This window comes from Rhinoraja longicauda, chromosome 26, assembly GCF_053455715.1.
Source record: "Rhinoraja longicauda isolate Sanriku21f chromosome 26, sRhiLon1.1, whole genome shotgun sequence".
Classification (NCBI taxonomy): Eukaryota; Metazoa; Chordata; class Chondrichthyes; order Rajiformes; family Arhynchobatidae; genus Rhinoraja; species Rhinoraja longicauda.
Window position 1 is genome coordinate 7,272,369 of NC_135978.1, and position 25,583 is coordinate 7,297,951.

General features: G+C 45.8%; 2 protein-coding genes across 2 annotated transcripts in view; one reads left to right on the top strand and one right to left on the bottom strand.

Moving 5' to 3' along the window:
* The window catches only part of LOC144606219 (argininosuccinate lyase-like), a 368,098-nt gene that overhangs the window by 291,003 nt on the left and 51,512 nt on the right, over window positions 1-25,583 (top strand). The gene's annotated exons all lie outside the window — the stretch shown is intronic.
* The window catches only part of LOC144606271 (cytosolic arginine sensor for mTORC1 subunit 2), a 116,056-nt gene that overhangs the window by 48,719 nt on the left and 41,754 nt on the right, over window positions 1-25,583 (bottom strand). Inside the window, exon 2 of the mRNA XM_078422202.1 lies at window positions 1,802-1,872. Within this exon, the coding sequence (XP_078278328.1) occupies window positions 1,802-1,872 (71 nt within the window). The remainder of the gene's footprint in view (window positions 1-1,801; window positions 1,873-25,583) is intronic.

The window sequence follows — 25,583 nt, forward strand, 5'->3', positions numbered from 1 at the left end:
CGTAGAAAACAGGTGCAGGAGTAGGCCATTCGGCCCTTCGAGCCAGCACCACCATTCTATGTGATCATGGCTGATCATCCACAATTGGTACCCCGTTCCTGCTTTCTCTCCATATCCCTTGATTCCGTTGGCCCTCAATCTAACTCTCTCTTGAATACATCCAGCGAATTGGCCTCCACTGCCTTCTGTGGCAGAGAATTCCACAGATTCACAACTCTCCGAGTGAAAAAGTTTTTCCTCATCTCAGTCCTCAATGGCCTAACCCCTTATTCTCCAAGGTGGAGATTTGGGGAGGGTGGGGCGTTGGGCAAGGAGGATGAGGATTATGTCATAGAGTCTTGGAGCGTGGAGACTCAGTGTCTTACTCAATTAAAGACACAAAATGCTGGAGTAACTCAGCGGCGACAGGCAGCATCTCTGGAGAGGAGGAATGGGTGACGTTTCGAGATCTCGACCCAAAACTCCAGCATTTGGTGAAAAGATGCAATTAGCTGGGGTAAGTCAATTATATAATGAACACAACTGGCGACCAGCAGCAATGACAGAGCATTTGAAATCCATTGAAAATATCAAGTTTGCAAGCAGATTACAAGCTCTTAATTTGCACCTACTAACTCCCATGGGCACTGACAGCATCTTCAGAGAGATGCCACCGTGATTCATTAAAGCACCCTTGTGGAGGCAGTAATTTAAGAACCTCCCATTGTGATTCGTTTGAGTGGGGAGGGACTGCTAACGCTGGTTTAAACCAAAGATGGACACAAAAAGCTGGAGTAACTCAGCGGGTCAGGCAGCACCTCTGGAGAGAAGGAATGGGTGACGTTTCGGGTCGAGACCCTCCTTCAGACAGAATCAGGGGAGAGGGGAACGAGAGATATTGACGGTACTTAGGAGAAATGAATGGAAGATATGCAAACAGCAACGATAATCAAGGAAATGTGTTTGAGGTCTGTTAATTCAGTCGCAAGGCCCGATGCGTGCAGGAAGGAACTGCAGATGCTGGCTTACACAGAAGAGAGGCACAAAGTGCTGGAGTAACTCAGCGGGTCAGGCAGCATCACTGGAGAGAAGGAATAGGTGGCTCCTTCAGACTGAGAATCAAGGGAAAGGAAAACGAGATATATTTCTTTTTTTTTTACAGACACAGCGTGGAAACAGGCCCTTCGACCCACCGAGTCCGCACCGACCAGCGATCCCCGCACATTATTGCTATCCAACACACACTGGGGAACAATTTGCACATATACCAAGCCAATTAACCTACAGACCTGTACGTCTCTGGAGTGTGGGAGGAAACCGAAGATCTCGGAGAAAACCCACGCGGGTCACGGGGAGAAACGTACAAACTCCGTACAGACGGCGCCCGTAGTCGGGATCGAACCCGGGTCTCTGGCGCTGTAAGCGCTGTAAAGCAGCAACTCTATCGTTGCACCTCAGTGCCGCCCATAGACAGTGATTATGGAGAGATACAGAATAAGTGAATGAAAAATGTGCAGGAAAGTAACGGTGATAAAGGGAACAGGCCATTGATAGCTGTGGCCTAGGAGAAGACGAGTTACAGACAATGGGACTCAACAAGATGGCTTTGGCAGGCATCAACATTTTAAAAGATTCACATAGACAATAGGTGCAGGAGTAGGCCATTCGGCCCTTCGAGCCAGCACCACCATTCAATGGGATCATGGCTGATCATTCTCAATCAGTACCCCGTTCCTGCCTTCTCCAAATATGGCAGTGAATAGCTCAAAGCATCTCCCGTATACGTGGACACGGCCGAAGCGGCAGCAAAGGTGGTGCTCACCCTTAAAACCCTCCTCGTCAACGATGATAGTGTAGTCTTCAGGAGTCTCCGTCAAGCTGAAGAACTTGCACCTGGAGGAGAGAGATTGAAAACAAGGCCATTAGCTTGAGATAATTCAGCCACAGATCTTCCCGCCGTCAAACTATTCTGAATTGAAACTCTGAACAAACGACGATTCTCAAATTAAAAGCACAGAGAGAGAGAGAGAGAGAGAGAGACACACAGACAGAGAGAGACAGAGACAGAGACAGAGAGACAGAGAGACAGAGAGAGAGAGACACAGAGACAGAGACAGAGAGACACACACAGAGACAGAGAGAGAGAGTCAGAAACAGAGAGAGACAGATATATCAAAACTAAGAATAATCCTTGGCGAAGGAAATAGGGCACATCTTGGTGCACAATACGTACCAGCATGCCCCAACCTGAGAGACAGTGAATGACCAACATGTACACATACACTCATACATAAATTTTGACTAAGGAAATTAATATCGACCTGCTAAACGTGCTATCTTGTTGTACTGTTTCCAACTGCAAGAACGAGTAGCAATCAATAAAAGGCTATAAATGTATTGTGTGAATATATATATATATATATATATATATGTGTGTACAGGGGCATATCGACCCATGCATTGTATACTTGTGTTTATACTTGTGTTTATATTCATGCATTTCAAATATGTATGTCATGTTCTGTACTTTGGAAATATAATGATGTGTCTTATCATGCCAATAAAGTATTTTAAAAAAGAGAGAGAGAGAGAGAGAGAGAGAGAGAGAGAGAGAGAGAGAGAGAGAGAGAGAGAGAGAGAGAGAGAGAGAGAGAGAGAGAGAGAGAGAGAGAGAGAGCGAACTGGGGGCGGTATTTATTTAGAGAAAGAGAAAATGCTTTGAAAAGAAATCGAGCAACAGCGGAGTTTTAAAGCTGTCTACGTTTTATGTCACTGAGTGGCTGTAAGGCCTTGAGCCCAGGTATCACCTTACATCCATCGCCAGCACTGTGGAATATCCTGGTGGGAAGGGCCACGCACACATTACTGGTAAAAAGCACCCGATACTGTGTACCCATTAATCAAACGATCTGATCGAAGGTCGCGAGGCTGTCTGTGTGAGAAGGTTTCACGTGCAATGATTGAGCCAGAATCCTGCACAGAAAAAGACCAAATTCACCAACAGCCAAATTAGTTTTGATGGGAGAACTATCTGCTGTCACAGATAGAGAAACGGGCAGGGCCTAGGGATGAGAATGGCTGAGTACGTAACGGTTTCCTTGTTGCCCCAGGGATGCAGGAGCATGCATCACAGGTTATAGGAGCAGAATTAGGCCATTCGGCCCATCCAGTCCACTACGCCATTCAATCATGGCTGATCTATCTCTCCCTCCTATAACCCCATTCTCCCGGCTTCTCCCCATAGCCCGACACCCGCACTAATCAATAATCTATCTATCTCTGCTTTAAAAAAATATCCCATGACGACCTCCACAGCCTCCTGTTGCATTGAATTCCACAGATTCACCACCCTGAGCCACCGGGAAAGCAAGTGGGGCCAACACAACTCTAATGAGGTATCACAAAATGCTGGAGTAACTCAGCGGGTCAGGCAGCATCTCAGACTGAAGAAGGGTCTCGACCCGAAACGTCACCCATTCCTTCTCTCCTGAGATGCTGCCTGTCCCGCTGAGTTACTCCAGCATTTTGTGATACCTTCGATTTGTACCAGCGTCTGCAGTTATTTCCCGACATGACTCTAACGAGTACTTTGGGATCTTTGTCAGCAACAGAAACGCGGTGACTCTTGTGCATTTTGCATATAGTATGCAGAAAAACAAGAACTTCACGGTACCTAAGCAGATGAGACAATAAAACATCATTGAACTGAATCATTGAGACCCAGGTTTAATCCTGACTACGGCTGCTGTCAGCATGGAGTTTGTACTTTCTCCTCCGTGACTCTTAATCCTCCCTCAATCTTCTGTACTCGCTGGAATTTAGAAGATTGAGGGGGGATCTTATAGAAACTTACAAAATTCTTAAGGGGTTGGACAGGCTAGATGCAGGAAGATTGTTCCCGATGTTGGGGAAGTCCAGAACAAGGGGTCACAGTTTAAGGATAAGGGAGAAGTCTTTTAGGACCGAGATGAGAAAGTTTTTTTTCACACAGAGAGTGGTGAATCTGTGGAATTCTCTGCCACAGAAGGTAGTTGAGGCCAGTTCATTGGCTATATTTAAGAGGGAGTTAGATGTGACCCTTGTGGCTAAAGGGATCAGGGGATATGGAGAGAAGGCAGGTACAGGATACTGAGTTGGATGATCAGCCATGATCATATTGAATGGCAGTGCAGGTTCGAAGGGCCGAATGGCCTACTCCTGCACCTATTTTTTATGTTTCTATGTGACCACGTGGGTTTTCTCCAGGTGCACCGGTCTCACCCTCCAAGGTTTGTAGGTTAATTGGCTTCTGTAAATTGTCCCTCGTGTGCAGGATAGAACTGGCGTATGGGTGATCGCTGGTCGGCGTGGACCGAAGGGCCTGTTTCCACGCTGTACCTAAGTCTAAAGTCTACATCCATCACCTCACAACACTCATCATTTATCGGGGCTGCAAGAAAGAATTTTTCATTGTTCCATCTGGGACTTGTGGTAATAAAGCGCTCTCTAACCCCTCAGTCGCTGGGTTCATTTGAAACAGGGGGCAACTGTCTTCAATCCGTCAGACCTTCAGAGGACGTGTAGAATCATGCGTCGGAGAGCAGGCCTGGGGTGGGGGGGCTTCAGTACAGAACAGGCTGCAGCACAGACAGGACGAAGGGAATTTTTCCGGCGACTGGAATGTTTCACAATGAACAGCGCCTCTGGAATTTGCTGAGGCAACAAACACCGAGCGCCAGCTACAAGACTCAAAAAGTAAGACTAATATACAGACCGACAGCTGAGGGGATCAATAGAGTGCAGCAAAGGCCACAGATATGTAATGAAACAAGTATTTGCACAAACCTACTTCAGAAGCCATGCTAATGAAATCTTGAAGAGACGATTCCAGTGTGCAATACAGCAAAAACTAATTTTAGCAGCTGACTGCAATAAAGTTATTGAATTGAATTGAATTGAATTGATTAAATTTTAGTAGCCTAGTACGGATACACACAAGGAATTTGCCTTGGTGCTTTGCTCGCAAGCAAAGTTATCGCAAAAGGGCGGCACGGTGGCGCAGCGGTAGAGTTGCTGCCTTACAGCGAATGCAGCGCCAGAGACTCGGGTTCGATCCTGACTACGGGCGCTGTCTGTACGGACTTTGTGCGTTCTCCCCGTGACCTGCGTGGGTTTTCTCCGAGATCTTCGGTTTCCTCCCACACTCCAAAGACGTACAGGTATGTAGGTTAATTGACTGGGTAAATGTAAAAAAAATTGTCCCTAGTGGGTGTAGGATAGTGTTAAAGTGCGGGGATCGCTGGGCGGCGCGGACTCGGTGGGCCGAAGGGCCTGTTTCCGCACTGTATCTCTAAATCTAAATCTAAAAATCTAAAAGTTGCACTTTCATTAGAACTCAATTTACCAACAACTGATGCCTCGGTAGAATTTTGAGAATTCTAGCTACAAACATATATTCAACATGGTAAAAAAAGAGCTTCTTTAATACTCCGTGGTACAGAAGTTTGAACATGCATATCTCCACAGATTCAAGTAGTAACGCAGGCTCGGCGATCGCTTCGCTCAACACCTGCGCTCGGTCCGCATTAACCAAACTGATCTCCCGGTGGCCGAGCACTTCAACTCCCCCTCCCATTCCCAGTCTGACCTTTCTGTCATGGGCCTCCTCCAGTGCCATAGTGAGGCCCACCGGAAATTGGAGGAACAGCACCTCATATTTCGCCTGGGCAGTTTGCAGACCGGTGGTATGAACATCGACTTCTCCAACTTTAGATAGTTCCTCTGTCCCTCTCTTCCCCTCCTCCTTCCCAGATCTCCCTCTATCTTCCTGTCTCCACCTATATCCTTCCTTTGTCCCGCCCCCCTGACATCAGTCTGAAGAAGGGTCTTGACCCGAAACGTCACCCATTCCTTCTCTCCCGAGATGCTGCCTGACCTGCTGAGTTACTCCAGCATTTTGTGAATAAAAACCTTCTACAGATTCAAGGACAGTTTCTTCCCTGCTGTTGTGCAGGAAGGAACTGCAGGTGCTGGTTTAAACCAAAGGTAGACACAAAATGCTGGAATAACTCAGCGGGGACAGGCAGCATCTCTGGAGAGAGGGAATGGGTGACGACCCAAAAGGTCTGAAGAAGGGTCTTGACCCAAAACGTCACCCATTCCCTCTCTCCAGAGATGCTGCCTGTCCCGCTGAGTTACTCCAGCATTTTGAGTCGATCATCCCTGCGGTTATCAGGCAAACCATCCTAGAGGGCAGTGCTGACCTCCCAATGACCTCATTGGAGACCTTCGAACTCTCTTTAATCAGACGGTATTGGATTTTATCTTGCACTAAATGATAGACACTTTATCCTGCCAGCACCACCATTCAATATGATCATGGCCGATCATCCTAAATCAGTACCCCGTTCCTGCTTTCTCCCCATATCCCTCGATTCCGTTAGCCCTAAGAGCTACTCTAACACTCTTTTGAAAACATCCAATGAATTATCCAGTCTTCTGTGGCAGAGAATTCCACAGATTCACAACTCTCTGGCTGAAAAGTCACTGAAAGGAAGCATGCAGGTACAGCAGGCAGTGAAGAAAGCTAATGGCATGTTGGCCTTCATAACAAGAGGAGTTGAGTATAGGAGCAAAGAGGTCCTTCTGCAGTTGTACAGGGCCCTGGTGAGACCGCACATGGAGTACTGTGTGCAGTTTTGGTCTCCAAATTTGATGAAGGACATTCTTGATATTGAGGGAGTGCAGCGTAGGTTCACGAAGTTAATTCCTGGGATGGCGGGACTATCGTATGTTGAAAGAATGGAGCGACTGGGCTTGTATACACTGGAATTTAGGATAACAGGATATCATTGAAACATATAAGATTATTAAGGGATTGGACACGCTAGAGGCAGGAAACGTTCCCGATGTTGGGGGAGTCCAGAACCAGGGGCCACAGTTTAAGAATAAGGGGTAGGCCATTTAGAACGGAGATGAGGAAAAAAAAATTCACGCAGATAGTTGTGAATCTGTGGAATTCTCTGCCACAGAAGTCAGTGCAGGCCGATTCTCTGGATGCTTTCAAGAGAGAGTTTGATAGAGCTCCTAAAGATAGCAGAGTCAGGGGGTGTGGGGAGTCTTTGGCTCGGGCCGCTTGGATGCCGACAACGGGAGCTCCGGCAGCGACAGCGTGTTTGCCCGCCCCGGATCGCGGGGCTTGGGTCAGCCCACCGCGGACATTTCACCGTCCGGCGCGGCCTAAAATAGGCCGCGGGATTTTTCTCTGCTCGGCGGGGGCTTCAATGTCGGGAGCCACGACCGCCCCGACGTGCAGCAGCAGCGTCTTCGCCCGCCCCGGATCGCGGGGCTTAGGTCGGCCCGCTGCGGACCTTTGATCGTCCGGCGCGGCCTGGAACGTGGCAACTTCAACAGCCTGACCGCGGGAGAAGACGGCGGGGAAGAGAAAAGAAATTCTGGCCTTCCATCACAGTGAGGAGGGGACTGGAGGAGACTCACTGTGATGGATGTTTCTTTTTTTTGTGTTTTGTGTTGGTTGGGGTTGTGTAATTTGCTTATTTTATTGCTCTTATTGTTGGACTGTGGGTGACGAAATTTCGTCCAAAAAACTTGTTTTTTGGATGACAAATAAAGATATCCTGAATCCTGAAGGCAGGAACGGGGTACTGATTGAGAAAGATCAGCCATGATCACAGTGAATGGCGGTGCTGGCTCGAAGGGCCAAATGGCCTCCTCCTGCGCCTCTTGTCTATTGAAAAGAGGGCCGGAAGTGTTTAGTTGCAAGTCTCCCGCAGCGAACAATGGACCATTGTGGGCTCCACCTTTCCTTGGTCATCGGAGCCGGCTCTGACTTGTTCTGAACCTATTCATACCTGCAGTTTCCCTCTCCCCTGACTCTCAGTCTGAAGGGTATCGACCCGAAATGTCACCTGTTGCCTCTCTCCAGAGGTGCTGCCTGACCCATTGGGCTTGACCTCCAGCACTTTGTGTCTATCTCCAGTGTTTAGTTGTCACATGTACCAGCAATGGAACAATAACATTATCATTTGCTGTAGTTCAACAGGCCTATTAACGCAACAACGCACAGATTAATATATAATAATCGATAATACAGTGAATTAATAACCGTAATAATAGGTAACTATAATAGTGCAAAACCAAAGTCATAGTCCATTGAGAATCGTAGTTGCTGAGGTGACTCCAGCATTGTGCAGTGTTCAGAAGCCTGATAGTTGCTGGGAATAAGCACTAACCTGGGGTTTAAGAAATAATTGAGATCTATATGCAGAGTCTTTGGAATTTACTTTAAAGATACTTTAAAGCGTGGAAACTGGCCCGTCGAGTCCGCGCAAACTAGTGACCACCACGCACACTAACAACTATCCGACACACACTACGGGAAAAAATCACAACTTTACCAAAGCCTATTAATCTGCAAACATGGCGGTCTTTGGAGTGCGGGGAGGAATTTAGCGCAGCGGTAGAGTTGCTGCTTTACAGCGAATGCAGCGCCGGAGACTCAGGTTCGATCCTGACTACGGGTGCTGCACTGTAAGGAGTTTGTACGTTCTCCCCTTGACCTGCGTGGATTTTCTCCGAGATCTTCGGTTTCCTCCCACACTCCAAAGACGTACAGGTATGTAGGTTAATTGGCTGGGTAAATGTAAAAATTGTCCCTAGTGGGTGTAGGATAGTGTTAATGTACGGGGATCGCTGGGCGGCACGGACTTGGTGGGCCGAAAAGGCCTGTTTCCGGCTGTATATATATGATGATATGATATGAAACCCGAGCGCCTGGAGGAAACTCACACGGTCACGGGGAGAACGTACAAACTCCGTACAGGCAGCACCCGTAGTCAGGATCGAACCCGGGTCCCTGGCGCTGTAAGACAGCAACTCTACCGCTGCGCCACTGAGTAGCCCCAGAGATCATTGGATTGAGAATGCTCTGCCCCGTAGAATAAAGTGATCAAGGATGCCCTCACCTTCTGATGTGCAGTGCCCGACAGGCCCAGTGACGGAGGCACACTTACATCCATTGTACATTTGCAGCCGCAATATCGCCAATGTTTCTTGCACTGAAGATTATTAAGGGGTTGGACGCGTTAGAGGCAGGAAACATGTTCCCAATGTTGGGGGAGTCCAGAACAAGGGGCCACAGTTTAAGAATAAGGGGTAGGCCATTTAGAACTGAGATGAGGAAAAACTTTTTCAGTCAGAGAGTTGTGAATCTGTGGAATTCTCTGCCTCAGAAGGCAGTGGAGGCCAATTCTCTGAATGCATTCAAGAGAGAGCTGGATAGAGCTCTTAAGGATAGTGGAGTCAGGGGGTATGGGGAGAAGGCAGGAACGGGGTGCTGATTGAGAATGATCAGCCATGATCACATTGAATGGCGGTGCTGGCTTGAAGGGCCGAATGGCCTCCTCCTGCACCTATTGTCTATTGTCTATTGAAACGTAGAACCTTCTGTTAATTTATGGCTGGAAATTGTCAACCCTTCAGATTGATTCTTTCCCAATTGTTTCTTCCAGTTCACTCGCAGTGAGTGGCTTCCTGATGTCACCAGCTTGTGAAGTAATTACAGGCTGTGACATTATTCAGCCAATTGGGAAATAAACCACTTTCAAACTTGTTTTAGGTCAACGAGCTGGCAAAATCATATCGCCACAGCTCCGAGCAGACGTTGATAGCTTCTCGACTGACTTTTGATACTATTGCACTGCACTCTTTTTTGTTTAAAGCTCCAGGTTTCCGTTGAAAGAAATGGCAATATTGATTGAAACGCCCCGGTTTTCAAGGTGAAAAACAAACAGCGAAAGGCAGGTGTTGTCTGTTCTGCATTCCTCAGATCAGTGTGTAGGCCATTTGTGCTTTTGTACCAGAGACAGTTTGCAAGAGAGATTTGTAAGGTCCAGGACCATTGGCAAATTAGTCATGCAACTCATTCAATGATCACAACGGTCATGTTCATAAGTGATAGGAGAGGAATTAGGCCATTCGGCAAAATCAAGTCTACTCCACCATTCTATCGTGGCTGATCTATCTCTCCCTCCTAACCCCATTCTCCTGCCTTCTCCCCATAACCCCTGACACCCGAGCGACTAGGTTTGTATACACTGGACTTTAGAAGGATGAGAGGGGATCTTATTGAAACATATAAGATTATTAAGGGGTTGGACACGTGAGAGGCAGGAAACATGTTCCCAATGTTGGGGGAGTCCAGAACAAGGGGCCACAGTTTAAGAATAAGGGGTAGACCATTTAGAACGGAGACGAGGAAAATCTTTTTCAGTCAGAGAGTTGTGAATCTGTGGAATTCTCTGCCTCAGAAGGCAGTGGAGGCCAATTCTCTGAATGCATTCAAGAGAGAGCTGGATAGAGCTCTTAAGGATAGCGGAGTCAGGGGGTATGGGGAGAAGGCAGGAACGGGGTACTGATTGAGAATGATCAGCCATGATCACATTGAATGGTGGTGCTGGCTCGAAGGGCCGAATGGCCTACTCCTGCACCTATTGTCTATTGTCTATTGTCTAATCAAGAATCAAGAACAATGTTCCAGGATTTCAAGTCACTTCGTGGTGTGCTGCAATGCCAGCCAAAGCTGTGCAGGATTTTGTTTGGGGTCATTCAATGGCAGAACTCCTTAGCAATACCTCAGTGGGTGCAACAATCTTTACTTTACTTTTAGACTTTAGACTTTAGAGATACAGCGTGGAAACGGGCCCTTCGGCGATCCATGCACACTCACACCATCCTACACACGCCAGTACAATTTATAATGACACCAGGCCAATTTACCTACAAACCTGCACGTCTTTGGAGTGTGGGAGGAAACTGGAACACCCGGGGGAAACCCACGCAGGTCACGGGGAGAACGTACAAACTCTGTACAGACAAGCTCCCGTAGTCAGGATCGAGTCAGCGTCGAATAAAGCAACAACTCTACCGCTGCGCCACCGTGCCGCGCTATCTGTCCTGCATTCTTCAAATCAGTCTCCAGGCCACTTGTACGGTTGTACCAGAGACGGTTGGCAAGAGCGATTTTAAGGCCCAGGCTCATGATGAGGGCGAGGCAGGGAGACGAGTTTAGTTTATTGTCACGTGTGCCGAGGTACAGTGAAAAGCTTTTGTTGCGCGCTAACCAGCCAGCGGAAAGACAATGCACAGTTACAATCGAGCCATCCACAGTGTACAGGTACACGGATAAAGGGAATAATGTGAATAACGTTTAGTGCAAGGTGAAGCGAGTGAGGAGGGTGAGTGGGAGTGGAGGGCGAGGGAAGAGTGAGGGTGAGCGTGAGGGGGGGGGGGGGGGGGGGACACAAAGGGTGATTCAGGAACAGAGTTTTAAGCAAGGGGTTAACAAACCTATCCTGAATCAGTGGTATGAATATTGATTTCATAAGGTCATAAGTGATAGGAGTAGAATTAGGCCATTCGGCACATCAAGTCTACTCCGCCATTCAATCGTGGCTGCTCTATCTCTCCCTCCTAACCTCACTCTCCTGCCTTCTCCCCACAACCTCTGACACCCGTACTAATCAAGAATCTATCCATCTCTGCGTTAGAAATATCCACTGACTTGGCCTCCACAGCCTTCTGTGGCAAAGAATTCCACAGATTCACCACCCTCTGACTAATTTCTCTAACTTCAAGTAACCCCTGCATTCCCTCTCTCTCCATCCCTCCCCCACCCAAGTCGCACCAGCTTCTCGTTCTCACCCAGCAAACAGCTAACAATGGCCCGTTTCCTTTATCATCGTCACTTTTCTCGCCTATCTTTCATTCATTTGTTCTGTAAGACCCAACACCACTGTCTGTATCTCTCGTTTCCCTCTCCCCCGACTCTCAGCCTGAAGAAGGGCCTCGACCCGAAAAGGTCACCCATTCCTTCTCTCCAGAGATGCTGCCCGTCCCGCCGAGTTACTCCAGCAGTTAATGTCTGTCTTCGGTTTAAAACCAGCACCTGCAGTTCCTTCCCACACTGAACAAAAGACCTCTCTCTGATTGGAATGTGAATCCACTGTGAATTTTTCTTTTTGATTTAAAAAAAAAAAGCAGATTCCCAAAACTCAATCCACAAAGTGACACTGAATTGTCCAACCAGCTGTTGTGATCAGAGCTGCTACTGACAGTACAACGGGCAAAGTCCCTGGTGGATTGCTGCACAGATTGCAATTAATTGGATTTTCATTTTACTTTTTTTGGCATTAATGTTTCCCTTTTTGCACGGGGGGGGGGGGCTGAGATAGCCCCTTGCCACCACTTCCTGGATACACACACACACACAGAGTTCCAACCTTGCTGGCCTCAAGCCACCGAGTACCATCTCTAACTCTCGCTCCTCTCTCCTTTCGTTTGAGTTTGTTTTAGATTTAGATTTAGAGACTCAGCGCGGAAACAGGCCCTTCGGCCCACCGAGTCCGCGCCGCCCAGCGATCCCCGCACATTAACACTATCCTACACACACTAGGGACAATGTTTACATTTACCCAGTCAATTAACCTACATACCTGCACGTCTTTGGAGTGTGGAGTCTAGTTTATTATTGTCATGTGCAGTGAAAAGCTTTTGTTGCGTGCCATCCAGTCACCAGTCCGAAGAAGGGTCTCGACCCGAAACGTCACCCACTCCTTCTCTCCGGAGATGCTGCCTGTCCCGCTGAGTTACTCCGGCATGTTGTGTCCAGTTGTTTGTGGTTGTTGGTGGTGGGTGCACTTGGAGGGAGTAGCGTTTGCCGTTGGGAAGAGCAGGAATGCTCTGCTTTCATGATACTGGGTTAAGGGGGAAGAACAATGATACATACGGGGTGGAGTCATTACTATAGAAGGAACGAACTTCTGCTACCACACTAGTGACCCCAGTGAAGAGGTCAACAGCTCACCCTGTGGGTCAAGAATACAATCGACCATCAACGGCAGGAAGATAGACACAAAATGCTGGAGCAACTCAGCGGGTCAGACAATAGACAATAGGTGCAGGAGTAGGCCATTCGGCCCTTCGAGCCAGCACCGCCATTCAATGTGATCGTGGCTGATCATTCACAATCAGTACCCCGTTCCTGCCTTCTCCCCATACCCCCTGACTCCGCTATCATTAAGAGCTCTATCTAGCTCTCTCACGAAAGCATCCAGAGAATTGGCCTCCACTGCCTTCTGAGGCAGAGAATTCCACAGCTTGAGTGAAAAAGTTTTTCCTCATCTCCATTGTAAATGGCCTACCCCTTATTCTTAAACTGTGGCCCCTGGTTCTGGACTCCCCCAACATCGGGAACATGTTTCCTGCCTCTAGCGTGTCCAATCCCTTAATAATCTTATACGTTTCAATGAGATCCCCTCTCATCCTTCTCAGGCACCCATCTCTGGAGGATTGGAATAGGTGACGTTGCAGGTCAGGACCGTTCTTCCGACAGAGTCAGGGGAGAGGGAAATTAGAAGTACGAAAAGGTACAGAAGAAATCAAAGCCGGCACCAAATTTAAAACAAACATCGCCTATTCCTTTTCTCCAGAGATGCTGCCTGTCCCGCTGAGTTACTCCAGCATTTTGTGCTTGTCTTTGGTGTAAACCAGCATCTGCAGTTCCTTCCTGCACAAATGGAAGGTAGGAGTTGGGTGCAAAAATGCAGAAAGAAAAGATGTGAAGAAGAGAGATCGCTGTGATCAGCAAAACCGAAAACAACAAGCTACTTATTTAAAGTTGGGGGTATTAATAGTTCCCTGGCACTGTGCCAGATGTTCTAACAAGATGCTGAAGTTCACAGTTTATCTTCAAATGTACTCCTTAGAATGTGACGTGAAGAAGAGATTAGCTAGGACACCGCGGCTAAGCTGGGCCAGGCCGACCCTGTAACACAGCCAGGACACCAGACAGTCATGGTCAGGTCAACATCCTTGCACTTACAACAACTGGGACTCGAAAATGGCGGCAAACTGGCCACTCTGGGCACTGTCTCAGTGTGCTGCTGCTGTACACTTGCACTGTATCTGAGACGCTTATCTAAGATGTATCTACGCGCTTAGGTATGGCGTAAGAGGGAACTGCAGATGCTGGTTTAAATCGAAGATTGACACAAAATGCTGGAGTAACTCAGTGGGGCAGGGAGCATCTCTGGAGAGAAGGAATGGGTGACGTTTCGGGTCGAGACCCTTCTTCAGTCTGATCTTCGGGTCGAAACTCTTCTTCAGACTGACGAAGGGTCTTGACCCAAAATGTCACCCATTCCTTCTCTCCAGAGTTGCTGCCTGTCCCGCTGAGCTACTCCAGCTATTTGTGAGTCTATCTTCAGTTTAAACCAGCATCTGCAGTTCCTTCCTGCACACTAGATCTGTGTAATCCCACTTTGGCGTCCTGCACACTGGGGGGGCCAATTTACCGAGGCCGATTAACCTACAAACCCCCACCGCTTTGGAGTGTGGGAGGAAACCCTTTATCACGTATCTGTACACCGTGAAAGGCTCGATTGTAATCACTTATTGTCTTTCCACTGACTGGTTAGCACGCAACAAAAGCTTTTCACTGTACCTCGGTACACGTGACAGTGAACTAAAGCAAACCAGAGCACCAGGAGAAAACCCACGCGGTCACGGGGAGAATGTACAAAATATCGCACACAGACAGCACCTGTGGTCAGGATGGAACCCGGGTCTCTGGCGCCGCGAGGCAGCAACTCTACCGCCAGGCCATCGTGCCGGCCTAGGTAGTGGAGTCCCTTCCTCAAAGGGATAGCAACGATGCAGACGGGTTTTCATGACAATCCAGCATTTGCATTGTCACCGACTCTAATACCATATTTTACATTACAACATCTACATTTATTTAATGATTTGAATTTAAGACCTACATGTTTCACAGTGGAAATTGAAGTCATGTCTCGGCCTGCTAGTCCATTAACCTAATCACTGTACCACGTAGGCCGTACTGTACTGAATTAGAAGTACGAACATGTTGGCTAAATAATTGGATTTGTAATCCTAAGATCCCGGCTAATGAGCTGGAGACGTGATTTTAGATCTGGGGAATTTTAATGTAATTAATTAAACGGCGTAAAATTAAAAAGTCAGGTGCAACAATAGTGAAACGTATAATGAAAGGCCAGTGGGATGGAGCAAATGTGGAGAGGATGTTTAGACTAGTGGGAGATGTGGGGGGAAACCGGAGCACCCGGAGAAAACCCACGCAGGTCAAGGGAAGAACGTACAAACTCCATACAGACAGCACCCGTAGTCAGGATCGAACCCGGGTCTCTGGCGCTGTGAGGCAGCAACTCTACCGCTACGAATTAAGGCTTTTAAAATTCAAACAATGGTGCACTGAGAATTGAACGAATGGAAATGAACATTTTAAGTAGAAACATTTCATTTCGAGAGGGTTCACGAACTGGACCTGTGTTCTTGGGAGCTTCAACAAGACAAGGTGTCTCTGGTTCACTGCTGGTAACCCTGCCTTGGAGTCACAAGGCCGTGGGTCGCCACCGCACACAGCATGTAATCCAGTTTAGACACAAAACGCTGGAGTAACTCAGCAGGACAGGCAGCATCTCTGGAGAGAAGGAATGGGTGACTTTTCGGGTCGAGTCCCAAAGATCTCAAGAGGGGTCTCGACCCGCAACGTCACCCATTCCTTCTCTCCAGAGATGCTGCCTGTCCCGCTGAGTTACTCCGTTTCTTTGTGTCTACCTTCGGTTTAAACCAGCCATCTGCAGTTCCTTCCCACACATGTAATCCAGGCTGACAGTCTGGTGCGGACATCAGGCAATGTCAGATCCCAGACGTACCCACATTCAGATGGAACTTCTGCCCTCCAAAAGAACTCCATGTTGCTACTTAAAGGCAGTTACCTTTTCCTGGCGTTTAGATTCATAGAGCCGTTACAGTACGGAAACAGGCCCTTCGGCTCAACTTGCCAATGCCAAAAAAGATGCCCCATCTATGCTAGTCCTCCCTGCCCGCTTTTGGTACAAGCCCGTCCAACCTTTCCTATCCATGTACCTGTCCAAATGTCTTTTTTTTTTAAAAATTTAAAAAAAATTAAAATATTTTTTATTTTTGAAAAGCATATGTACAGATAGAAATAAGAAAAAACACATTTGTTACAAAGTTCTTACATAGCTTCAATTTTAAATTTTTGAAGAGAGAAAGTAAAAATAAAAATAAAAAACTATAAACTTGGGGAGAGAGAGTAAGAGGGTTAAAAAAAAAAAGGGATCTAACAATAAAAATTAAAGGGAGTAGATCCGTGAGACAATAACCACAGTTGTACATCCAACCCCTAACTCAAGTTTCAACTTTTAATTTAAATTTTTTATTTTAGTCCTGTGCCAAACCCATTTACTTTTCTAAAAATTCAATAAATGGAGACCATATTTTTAAAAACAACTCAGGTTTGTCGATTAAGGCAAACCTTATTTTTTCCAAATGCAGGATCTCTGTCATTTCCGTAGTCCACATTTTAATTGTGGGGGTTATTGGTTTTTTCCAAAATTTAAGTATTAATTTTTTCGCAGTTATTAGACTGTAATCAAGAAAATGTACCTGAATTACTGTAAAATTTGTAGTATGTTCTGATAATCCTAATATAATTAATTTTGGGTCCATATCTAATTTTTTATTAATAACTTTAGAAACTATTTTAAAAATCTCCAACCAGAAGTTTTGCATTTTTATACGTTACGAAAATATGAGTTAAATTAGCTTCTTGAAATTGACATTTATCACAAATAGGAGAGATACTAGGAAAAATCCTATTTAATTTCGTCTTCGAATAATGTAATCTATGTATTATTTTAAATTGTATTAAGGAATGTCTAGTATTCAATGAACATTGATGTATATGTTGTAAGCTTTCATCCCATATATCTTGCATTATAAATTGATTCAATTCGTCCTCCCATGCTCGTCTTTAAGATTCTGATGACGGAATGTCAGTGTCAAGGAGAGTATTGTAAATAAAGGATATTAATTTATTTGAATTATAATGTCGATTCAGGCATACATCAAGTGTTTCTGGACCTCTAAACTTATATTCTTGCATGTGTGATTTTACATAATCTCTAAGTTGTAAATATCTAAAATAATTATTAACATGTAATCCGTACTTCTGCTGTAAATCCTGAAAAGAAAGAAAAGTTCCCTTATGATAAAGATCTCCCACCCTTTTAATTCCATAACTTTTCCATTGAGCAAAGCCTCTATCTAAGACAGACGGTTTAAAAGAGGGATTATTCGCAATAGGAAGGAAAACAGATAATTTACTCAATTTTAACGTAAGCTTTAATTGTTTCCAGGTACGGATAACACCATATAATGGGATTACCGGCATATGTTTTTTTATTTAAATTTATTGGAGCTAAGAGGATCGCACCAATATCGAATGGTAAACAATCCTCTTTCTCCATCTTTAACCAATCCGGTTGTTGATCAGAATCATCCAACCAGCAGGTTATATTTTTAATATTAACCGCCCAATAATAAAATAAAAAATTAGGTAAAGCAATTCCTCCATTAATTTTAGACTTACATAGATGTCTTTTATTTATTCTATGAGTCTTGTAGTCCCAAATAAAATTAGTAACAATTGAATCAATTTAAAAAAAAAACTTTTTTGGAAGATAGATCGGAATTGCTTGAAATAAGTATAGTAGCTGTGGAAGAAAGATCATCTTTATAGCATTACTACGACCAACTAATGATATAGGAAGTGTTTTCCAAAATTGGATATTTCTGTGTAATTTAGTGAGTAAAGGAGGAAAATTTAATTTAAATAAAGAAGTATATTTCCTAGTCACGTAAATTCCAAGATATTTAAACTTTTCATAGGCAATTTTAAAAGGAAATTGTTGAAGTATGGCCGGATTATGCTCCATTATTGGCATAATTTCACTTTTATACCAGTTAATTCTATAACCTGAAAATGAACCAAATTGAGTTATGAGATTTAATAAATTCGGAATGCTAATTTCTGGCTTTGTAATATATATTAATACATCATCCGCATATAAAGAAATTTTATTGGTTGTATGTTTAGTGTTATAGCCATGAATATCTGAATTTGATCTAATACTATCAGCAAGTGGTTCTATAATTAGGGCAAATAGAAGCGGGGATAGTGGACATCCTTGTCTACAACTCCTAGCTAAATGAAATTTAGATGACAGCATTTGATTAGTTAATATTCTAGCTGTTGGGGATGTATATAAAAGTTTCACCCATGAACAAAAATTTTCACCTAGTTGAAATTTTTCCATCACTGAGAAAAGATAGGGCCATTCTACTTGATCAAATGCTTTTTCAGCATCTAGCGAGATGATTGCTAAATCTTCATTTAATAGTCTATTTGAATAAATTATATTATATTAAACAAGCGTCTCAAGTTGAAAAATGAATATCGTTTGGCTATAAAGCCTGATTGATCGGGGTGTATCAATTTATCTATAACTAGACTTAATCTCTGAGCTAAGATTTTCGCTAATATCTTCTGATCAGTATTTAAAAGAGCTATCGCCCTTCGGCTCAACTTGCCAATGCCAAAAAAGATGCCCCATCTATGCTAGTCCTCCCTGCCCGCTTTTGGTACAAGCCCCTCCAACCTTTCCTATCCATGTACCTGTCCAAATGTCTTTTAAACGTTGCCATATTACCTGCCTCAACTCCCAAGTTTCACTGTCCTTCGGATTAATTTTACTGATTATATGCCTCATTGTTACCTTCCCCTCTGCTAACAATGTACGGCTACATTTCCTTGATCATCGCCTGCTGTGATCTGTCGTTTTCACACCTTACCCATCCATATCTCTCGACTCCCTCTCCCCTGACTCGGGAGTCTGAACTAGGGTCTCGACTCGGACCCTCACCCCATTCCTTCTCTCCAGAGATGCCGCCTGTCCCGCTGAGTTATTCCAGCATCTTGTATCTGCCTCTTCTGGTAAATCATTCCATATGCATCATTGTGTGAAAACGTTGCCCCTCAGGTTCCTATTAAAATTTCCCCTCCCACCTTAAACCTATGACCTCTGGTTCTTGATTCTTCTACCATGGGTAAAAGATGGCGCATTCACCCTATCTGTTCCTCCCACGACTTTATACGCCTCCAGCGGCCCAAGGAATAAAGTTCTAGCCTGCCCAACTACAGCTCAGGCCTCTTCATCATATCATATCATATCATATCATATCATATATATACAGCCGGAAACAGGCCTTTTCGGCCCACCAAGTCCGTGCCGCCCAGCGATCCCCGTACATTAACACTATCCTTCACCCACTAGGGACAATTTTTACATTTACCCAGCCAATTAACCTACATACCTGTACGTCTTTGGAGTGTGGGAGGAAACCGAAGATCTCGGAGAAAACCCACGCAGGTCACGGGGAGAACGTACAAACTCCTTACAGTGCAGCACCCGTAGTCAGGATCGAACCTGAGTCTCCGGCGCTGCATTCGCTGTAAAGCAGCAACTCTACCGCTGCGCTACCGTGCCGCCTTCTCCCCTCTCCCATCCAGCAGGAGGTACAGAAGTGTGAAAACACACAGCTCCACACTCAGGGACAGTTTCTTCCCAGCTGTTATCAGGCAACTGAATCATCCTACCACAACCAGAGAGCAGAGCTGAACTACTATCTATATCATTGGTGACCCTCGGACTGTCTTTGATCAGACTTTGCTGGCTTTACCTCGCACTAAACGTTATTCTGTAAACGGCTCAATTGTAATCATGTACTGTCTTTCTTGTCAACTCCTGTGCATCGGCGAGACCAAGCACAGGCTCGGCGATCGTTTCGCTAAACACCTCCGCTCAGTCCGCCTTAACCTGCCTGGTCTCGCGGTTGCTTAGCACTTTAACTCCCCCTCCCATTCCCAGTTTGACCTTTCTGTCCTGGGCCTCCTCCATTGTCAGAGTGAGGCCCAGCGCAAATTGGAGGAACAGCACCCCATATTTCACTTGGGCAGTTTACACCCCAGCGGTACGAACATTGACTTCTCTAACTTCAAGTAGCCACTTGCTTTCCCTCCCTCTCCATCCCCTCCCCCTTCCCAGATCTCCCACCAGTCTTACTGTCTCCGACTACATTCTATCTCTGTCCCGCCCACTCCCCTGACATCAGTCTGAAGAAGGGTCTCGACCCGAAACGTCACCCATTCCTTCTCTCCAGAGACGCTGCCTGTCCCGCTGAGTTACTCCAGCGTTTTGTGTCTACCTTCGATTTAAACCATTTTTTTCCTACACATGTGCTGAATTCTACGCTGACTGGCTGGCACCCAGCGAAAGCGTTTCGTTGTACCTCGGTACATGTGACAATCAGCTAAACTGAACCGAGGCCCTCGACTCCTGGCTTTTGACATCCTGCTGAGTATTTATCCCTCTACTCATGTCACAATATAAAACTGATCCAGTGCTTGTAAGAATTTGCAGCTCATTCATTTATTGCACAGAATGTACAGCTTTACAAAGAGGCCATTTCAGTCGAGTTGCTCTGTTGCACAGGTTGGAGTCTATGTAACTTCCCCCATCCCACCCCAACAGTGGATCATTCTATTCCTTTCTCTTTCCTGTTTACCCAGCTTTGCCTGGCTACTGGCAATCGGCCCAACTATTCCTCGCGGTAGCGACCTCCACAATCTAATCATTCTATGGGTAACAATGCCTGCAGAATCCATACAGCTCCTCTGCATCTCATTACCGCCAAGTGCTCGACTGGCTTCCTGTGCATTTGGCATCGGGTTAGCTCGTAACTGAAGACGAGACACAAAACGCCGGAGTAACTCAGCGGGTCAGTCGGCATCTCTGGAGAAAAAGAATAGGTCGGAACCCTTCTTCACGCCCGTAACGCCCACATAGTCTTTTTGTCCAGTGAACACAGGTGCTGTCTGTACGGAGTTTGCGACCTGCCTGGGTTTGCTCTGAGTTCCTCCCACTCTCCAAAGACGTACGGGTTTGTAGGCTAATTGGTTTAGCTAAAATTGTAAATTGGCCCTATTGTGTGTGTGTGTGTGTGTGTGTGTGTGTGTGTGTGTGTGTGTGTGTGTGTGTGTGTGTGTGTGTGTGTGTGTGTGTGTGTGTGTGTGTGTGTGTGTGTGTGTATGTGTGTGTGTGAGTGTGTGTCAATAGTCAATAGTCAATAGTGGTTTATTTGTTACATACACATAAATGTGTAGTAAAATGAAACATTACCCGCAGTTGAACAATAAGACCAATAAGATTAATCAATAAAAATGCAATAACACATACAATCACAACTAACACCAAACAAAAAGAAACATCCATCACAGTGAGTCTCCTCCAGTCCCTCCTCACTGTGATGGATGTGTGTGTGTGTGTGTGTGCGTGCGTGCGTGCGTGCGTGCGTGTGTGTGTGTGTAGTGTTAGTGTGTGGGGATCACTGGTCGGCATTGAATCGCTGGACCGAGGGGCATGTTTCCGCGCTGTAACCCTAAGCTCAATTAAGATGCTGCCTGACCCACTGAGTTACTCCAGTAATTTGTGTCCACCTTTGGTATAAACCAGCATCTGCAGTTCCTTCCTGCACATTCATACCTGCCTGGATTTAACAGTTTGTGCTTGGCAGTCAGGGTCAAACTCAGCCGTTTAAGAGCCATGAAACACACACGATAACTTGGATGAGTTGAAAGACAAAGACCAACATGACTCTTGTCTTTAGCGGGAAATTTAGCAATGGTAATGAAATGGCCTTTAAAACGATAAGCAACGCTAGAGGACATAATCCTGAAATTGAAGAAAATCCTTCGTAAGCCTACTGCTGCTGAATTGCAATGAAAACACAAAGTAATTGCTACAACACCTAGGATAAGGGCTCAACCAAGAAAGCCAAGCCCAAAGCGCCATCTAAACTGATGACGCAAACTTATGCGAAGGACAATAACTAAAGATAGACCCAAAAAGCTGGAGTAACTCAGCGGGGCCAGGCAGCATCTCCGGAGAGAAGGAATGGGTGACTGAAGAAGGGTCTCGACCCGAAACGTCACCCATTCCTTCTCTCCAGAGATGCTGCCTGTCCCGCTGAGTTACTCCAGCTGTTTGTGTCTATCTTCGGCTTAAACCAGCATCTGCAGTTCCTTCCTACACAAGGACAATAACTAATTCAGTATGCAATAAACAGCTACCTAGATGTCAACAAGGACATAAAGACTGATCGTGTAGATGCCAGTGTGTCACAGGGGTTATCAAGTGGGCACCTACCTTCACTGGTGTCTCGTTGAGTTAGGCCCACGACACCTCGGGAAGACTCAACAGTTAGTTCTGGCATCCCAGAACCACTTCCCTCAATACCTGCTCTCACCACCTATGCTGCCAGTGTCTGCTAAATAAAGGAAACCACAGACGATTCATTCACTCGAACAAATGTCTTGAATCGCACAATGCGATTGGCCTTCTTGACGTTTGATATCAGCGACTATCACAGGACATTAGGTAGAATTTATTTGTGTAGGAAGGAACTGCAGATGCTGGTCGAAAATCGAAGATCGACACAAAATGCCAGAGTAACTCAGCGGGACAGGCAGCATCTCTGGAGAGAAGGAATGGGTGGCGTTTCAGACTGAAATCACCCCGGTCGAAATTATTTTTCGGTTAATGCAGTTATCACTCAAGATTTAATAGTGAATGCATTCTGCGGCGTACAATAGACAATAGGTGCAGGAGGAGGCCATTCGGCCCTTCGAGCCAGCACCGCCATTCAATGTGATCATGGCTGATCATTCTCAATCAGTACCCTGTTCCTGCCTTCTCCCCATACCCCCTGACTCCGCTATCCTTAAGAGCTCTATCTAGCTCTCTCTTGAATGCTGTGCAATGGTGCATTTAGTTGATAACTAGAAAAGTCCATAAATTCCAGGAGCAGAATTAGGCCATTCGGCCCATCAAGTCTACTCCGCCGTTGAATCATGGCTGATCTATCTTTCCCTCTCAACCCCATTCTCCTGCCTTCTCCCCATAACCCCTGACAAACCTTTACTAATCAAGAATCTGTCCATCTCAACCTTAAAAACATCCACCGACTTGGCCTCCACAGCGGTCTGTGGCAGTGAATTCCTGAAACAGTCCCGATCCGTCAAACTTAAGAAAGGAAAGAACCGAGGTTTAAATGGAGATTGATATTTAAAACTGTTTAGCTTAATTGTTTACTTCCTGGAAGTGTTTACCAAGGAACAGTCTAATATTATGACACTGGGTACTTGAATCCACATCGTAAGCAGCCTTGTGGGACCTACGACTAATTACATTTCCAAGAATCAATGATCTTCGTTAGGGCGCTAAATGAGATTAGGGACACGCTGTACCAAGTGTTTGGGAGGAACCAAGATTCAATGAAAACACAAGGGAGCTTCCACCCAACTGGAAAAATGCCACGCGGTTTTTCATTTCAGTAAAAGGCAAACAATTGTGAAACTTGGGAGTTCATCACGAAGGCTAGAAATTATTCAACCATGCTAAAATGATGCTGCTTGGCCAGTTTAAGTGCAAGGCTCCACCGCTGAATTAATCTCTCAGATGCACAAAGCCCAAGGTATTCAGTGTGGCTGAATAAACTAGATACACCAATCTTGGATAAACAGGGGGCGGCACGGCACCAGAGACCCGGGTTCGATCCCGACTACGGGCGCCGTCTGTACGGCGTTTGTACGTTCTCCCCGTGACCTGCGTGGGTTTTCTCCGAGATCTTCAGGTTCCTCCCACACTCCAAAGATGTACAGGTTTGTAGGTTAATTGAATTGGTGTAAATGCAAATTGACCCTCGTGTGTGTCGGACAGTGTTGATGTGCGGGGATCGCTGGTCAGCACGGACTCGGTGGGCCGAAGGACCTGTTTTCGCGCTGTATCTCTAAACTAAACTAAAAATTAATCTCGAGAAAGGAAACAAGGAGGAACTTCAATAGTCAGAGGGCGGGTGAATCTGTGGAATTCATTGCCACAGACGGCTGTGGAGGCCAAGTCAATGGATATGTTTGAGGTAGAGATTGATAGATTCTTGATTAGTACGGGTGCCAGGAGTTATGGGGAGAAGGCAGGAGAATGGGGCTGAGAGGGAGAGATAGATCAGCCATGATTGAATGGGGGAGTAGTCTTGTTGGGCCAAAAGGCCTCATTCAGCTCCTAGAACCGATGAATATGTTTGCTCCATGATAAAATTTTGGGTGCAGTCTCTTGTGCCCATTAAATGAACGCATTTCTCAGGTTGTTGGAAAGAAGTTAGCGATTCGCACCGTGAAATCAGCCTCTTAAACACCGCTCATCCCCATTACGGAGATGGCCAATCTTGTGGACTACTTTGGAAGAAGAGACACCCATAGCAAGCACTAAAAGGCCAAAGGTTTAAACTTCTGGGAGGCTTAACGACTGCACTTCAAAGCCATTTCTCTGTCCATAAAGCACTTTTTATGGGAGGCAGAGATAATGAAAGGTACTCTGTAAATGTGCGTCTTTGCTGTAAGAAAGTGGAGAACATCGGACACTCGAGGAAGGAGAGAGAGAGAGAGAGAGAGAGAGAGAGAGAGAGAGAGAGAGAGAGAGAGAGAGAGAGAGAGAGAGAGAGAGAGAGAGAGAGAGAGGAGGGAGAAAATCCAAATGTGTCGTTCACTCCGAAATTACTCTACAACCATTCAGACACACTGCGGCTCACACAAAAAAAAAACCAGGGCGGATAAAACATAAGGCCGACAGTGTGTGTGTGTGTGTGTGTGTGTGTGTGTGTGTGTGTGTGGGGGGGGGGGTGGTGGAGAAAGAGCACGCTTGTGCCAAAATAAAAGTAATTAGTGGTTTAATTTCGACATGTTTTTTGGTAAACAGCCAGCCCTTTTCTCTCAACAGCAGAGCAAGATGGAATTACCAAATGCCACTCCGTTTCACTTGGTTGTAAACAACATTTCATTTACCTTCCCTTTCACAGATTTCTTTAGTCCCGTGCATGCGAACAAGTCGCGACGGAAGATTTTGCGTCTCTTTGAAGGACGGCGGGCGGGGCTTTTGCGCGAGTTTTCTGTCCTAAGAGTGTGCAAAATCTGACAGCTTCAATAAAGCTAAAGGGACTTGGCTGATATTTTTTTTCCTGTATTGGGCCAGAGAGACCACTGGAGAAATATATTATCTGTTTACTGCTAGCCGGGATTGGAAATTTCCACCGGCACAAAGCCTTCTTCAGTCTCGAGCAAGATTGCAGTCCAGCCCCCTCATACAGTCAAGTCTCTCAGGAATGGGGGTATCATTTAATCCAGGGGGTACTGTACAAACACTCGGTACGAGACGGCTGGACAAGGCCATAAAAACCTGCAAGAAAATATATGTGCCGATTGTTCTACTTTGAAGACGGAGCTATCATTTTGAACTTTTCATGTAGAAAAAGGCTGTGGCTGCTTTGGAAGCGATGAATTGCACGCTCGGTTTGCAAAAAAATAAAAAATAAAACAGCTGTTGAGCAACAACCTATGCACTGATTAAAATTGCTCTCAACAATAGACCAGGAAATCATCATTTTGCAGATGCTAATTCTGCTGGAGCAAAACAAAAAATACAGACTGCCGGCCACAGCAATGCAAATTTTTAATGCGAGAAGCAGAAACGGCTTGCAATGTCTTTATTTCAGTTTAGTTTTACAGACACAGCGTGGAAACAGGCCCT